At 35.4% G+C, this 4127-nt stretch overlaps 1 protein-coding gene across 1 annotated transcript; it reads left to right on the top strand.

Moving 5' to 3' along the window:
- The first annotated feature begins 799 nt into the window (after positions 1-799).
- LOC147023882 (uncharacterized) lies at positions 800-3697 on the top strand. The gene is made up of 3 exons (XM_085889776.1): positions 800-2244; positions 2341-2553; positions 2650-3697. The coding sequence occupies exons 1-3, from the start codon at positions 2131-2133 to the stop codon at positions 3325-3327; spliced, it is 1005 nt and encodes a 334-aa protein (XP_085745902.1). The 5' UTR covers positions 800-2130; the 3' UTR covers positions 3328-3697.
- Positions 3698-4127: the final 430 nt, after the last annotated feature.

Here is a 4127-nt window from a genome sequence, read left to right as displayed (position 1 = left end):
TTTATAAATGTGTGTACGGTATTTAAAAATGTGTGTACGGTATTTATAAATGTGTGTACGGTATTTATAAATGTGTGTACGGTATTTACAAATGTGTGTACGGTATTTATAAATGTGTGTACGGTATTTACAAATGTGTGTACGGTATTTATAAATGTGTGTACGGTATTTACAAATGTGTGTATGGTATTTATAAATTTGTGTACGGTATTTATAAATGTGTGTACGGTATTTAAAAATGTGTGTACGGTATTTATAAATGTGTGTACGGTATTTATAAATGTGTGTACGGTATTTACAAATGTGTGTATGGTATTTATAAATGTGTGTACGGTATTTACAAATGTGTGTACGGTATTTATAAATGTGTGTATGGTATTTATAAATGTGTGTACGGTATTTATAAATGTGTGTACGGTATTTACAAATGTGTGTACGGTGTTTATAAATGTGTGTACGGTATTTACAAATGTGTGTATGGTATTTATAAATGTGTGTACGGTATTTATAAATGTGTGTACGGTATTTAAAAATGTGTGTACGGTATTTATAAATGTGTGTACGGTATTTATAAATGTGTGTACGGTATTTACAAATGTGTGTACGGTATTTATAAATGTGTGTACGGTATTTACAAATGTGTGTACGGTATTTATAAATGTGTGTACGGTATTTATAAATGTGTGTACGGTATTTATAAATGTGTGTACGGTATTTATAAAAGTGTGTACGGTATTTACAAATGTGTGTACGGTATTTATAAATGTGTGTACGGTATTTATAAATGTGTGTACGGTATTTATAAATGTGTGTACGGTATTTATAAATGTGTGTACGGTATTTACAAATGTGTGTACGGTATTTACAAATGTGTGTAGGTATTTATAAATGTGTGTACGGTATTTATAAATGTGTGAGTAGGATAAGAATACTGATTCTGGCTCACTTTTCCCCATGTAAATGAATGGGGGATTTTCAGCGATTCCCTTTTTTTTTTCCCTAAAAATAAACCCCCTTTTTATCCCAAGGTATATTTATTTGTCTCCCCTTTTAACTTGGAGGTTGAACCTCATTGAATTGAACACCTGGGGGTTGAACAGCTCACTCATTGAACCTATAAAGATTTGTTCATTCTCAAATTCCTTCAATAGTTTAATTTTCTTTGCACAATAATCCCCATCTAAAATATTGACAAACAAAACATTTGAATCTTTATATTTTTTAAGATACCCCTTTTGTGCCATTACGAAATGATAAACTTCCCTTAATGCTCTTGTTTGACCACCTCCTGAGCCACAGGTTATTTTTTTGTTAAGCCCCGCCAACTTTTCTTTAAGCCCCGCCCACTTTTGCTAAGCCCCGCCCACTTTCCACAAGGTATTCAATAAGCCCCGCCCACTTTTCTTTAAGCCCCGCCCACTTTTGCTAAGCTCCACCCACTTTTTGTGAGGTATTTTTTCTAAGGCACGCCCACTTTTCTAAGCCCCGCCCACTTTTGCTAAGCTCCACCCACTTTTCATGAGGTATTTTTTCTAAGCCACGCCCACTTTTTCTAAGCCCCGCCCACTTTTGCTAAGCTCCGCCCACTTTTCATAAGGTATTTTTTCTAAGCCACGCCCACTTTTCCTAAGCCCCGCCTACTTTTGCTTAGCCCCGCCCACTCTTACATCATTTCCAGTTCATCTCTGACTCACAAAGAAATCACTAGAAAATTACAGGATGTTATGGTTTTGAAAAATTTCCCAATGAAGGCTTGCCTGGGCTTGCCCAGGGAATTTCCAAAGGAAACCACACCCACCAGTCTTTCTCTATAAAAGCTTCAAACCCAGGCTCCATTTTAAACATTTGTTTTTGCTGGCAATGGTGTGCTGTGTGCTTGCCTGGAACTCTCTGTCTTGTATGGAACTAAACCTTCAAGTTGATGAACTGGATTCAAACCTCTTATCTGTTGAGGTAAGATTTTTATTTTCCTATTTTCAAACTTTGATTGAAGCATACTCATTTAATAATTAAATAACTTAATTAATACATTATTATTTTCTCTCACAGGAAATTGTATCTGAAATACAAAATGAAAATATTGCTTTTGCTACAACTTGGGGGGAAATTGTTGGCTTGGTTGAAGACCTTATGAGCGACCAAGACCTTGAGTGGGATGACTTTGGTGTTCCTTGGAACTCTCTGTCTTGTATGGAACTAAACCTTCAAGTTGATGAACTGGATTCAAACCTCTTATCCATTGAGGTAAGATTTTTATTTTCCTATTTTCAAACTTTGATTGAAGCATACTCATTTAATAATTAAATAACTTAATTAATACATTATTATTTTCTCTCACAGGAAATTGTATCTGAAATACAAAATGAAAATACTGCTTTTGCTACAACTTGGAGCGAAATTGTTGACTTGGTTGAAGACCTTGTGAGCGACCAAGACCTACAGAACGAGCAAGACCTTGAGTGGGATGACTTTGGTGTTCCTTGGAACTCTCTGTCTTGTATGGAACTAAACCTTCAAGTTGATGAACTGGATTCAAACCTCTTATCTGTTGAGGTAAGATTTTTATTTTCCTATTTTCAAACTTTGATTGAAGCATACTCATTTAATAATTAAATAACTTAATTAATACATTATTATTTTCTCTCACAGGAAATTGTGTCTGAAATACGAAATGAAAATACTGCTTTTGCTACAACTTGGGGCGAAATTGTTGGCTTGGTTGAAGACCTTATGAGCGACCAAGACCCACAGAACGAGTTCGTCCTTGATGACCCAACCAAAGAGTTATACCTTGGAGACCAGCAAAATCCTGAAAAAGAGTTTTACAGCAATAGTACTCATTGTGAGTTATCAAGACAATACCCACTGAACAAGTTATACGTTGATGAGCCAGAATACAAGTTTTACCTTGGAGACTCACAAATTTTGAAAAAATCAGTAAATGAGTTCTGCCTTGATGGTTTAAATAACTACCTTGGAGACTCAGGAAAAGGGTTCTGCCAAGATGGTTCTAAATATGGGAACTACCTTGGAGACTCACAAATTTTGAAAAAATCAGTAAATGAGTTCTGCCTTGATGGTTTAAATAACTACCTTGGAGACTTGGAAAGTTGGGTTTATTTTGAAGACTTGAAATGCTACCACTCTTTGGGATTTAAACCTATCAAGAAAGTTCTTACTCCCTCTTTCTATGTCATCAAACCTGAAAGCCTTAAAAGACAGAATTGGAAGAAGAGAAAAAAAAAAAAACGTAAAATATATATATATATATATATATATATAGGTGGAAATCTCATTTTGAAAAAGACTGTGTTGGTTGAGGATTGAGTTGGGGTTGAGATTTTGAATGTGAGGGTTGGGGTTGAGATTTTGAATGTGAGGGTTGGGACACACACACACATACACATCAACAAACAAAAGTTAAGCCTTGACTATTCAGTTGAGGATTCTGTGTTTGGGGTCCACCCCTTGACACACATTATATACTGTTATACACCTCGGACTTGGCCCTCGAGTGTCCACAACGGTGTATAGTAGGAGGGAGTGAAGCACCAACCTATTTCTCCCATTGCACACACACACACACACACACAAAAACAAAAGTTAAGCCTTGACTATTCAGTTGAGGATTCTGTGTTTGGGGTTCACAGATCTAAGAACGTCCACCCCTTGACACACATTACATACTTGTACACCTCGGACTTGGCCCTCGAGTGTCCACAAAGGTGTATTATCTGCTTAGTTTTGTCTTTTGTAATTCCTGTGAATAAAATGAACCTAAAATCTCTTCCCCTTCCAAATCATATATTTTATAAGTCCAAGGAACTGTATCTATTACATCAACAATTTTAAAAAGTTCTTTCGTCCATCGTTCAGTAAAACCCTTTTCAAAATGAGATTTCCACCTATATATTCTTACGATATCACCAACTTTGAACTTAGGTTTTCTGACATTAATCTCTTTTTCATATTTTAATTTTGTAAGTGTTTCTGATGGTTTCATATTTGTTGACGTGTGCATCGTGTCATTATACTTATCCACAATATCCTGAATAAAAGATGACCATTGTTGTGAACCGAGTTGTGTGAATTTTTTATATAGTCTCTCTTTTAAGGTACGATTAAAA

This window comes from Eptatretus burgeri, chromosome 7 (assembly GCF_056783735.1).
Source record: "Eptatretus burgeri isolate ZD-2024b chromosome 7, Ebu_testis_v1, whole genome shotgun sequence".
In the NCBI taxonomy this organism is placed as follows: domain Eukaryota; kingdom Metazoa; phylum Chordata; class Myxini; order Myxiniformes; family Myxinidae; genus Eptatretus; species Eptatretus burgeri.
This window is presented reverse-complemented; position numbering and strand designations above follow the sequence as displayed.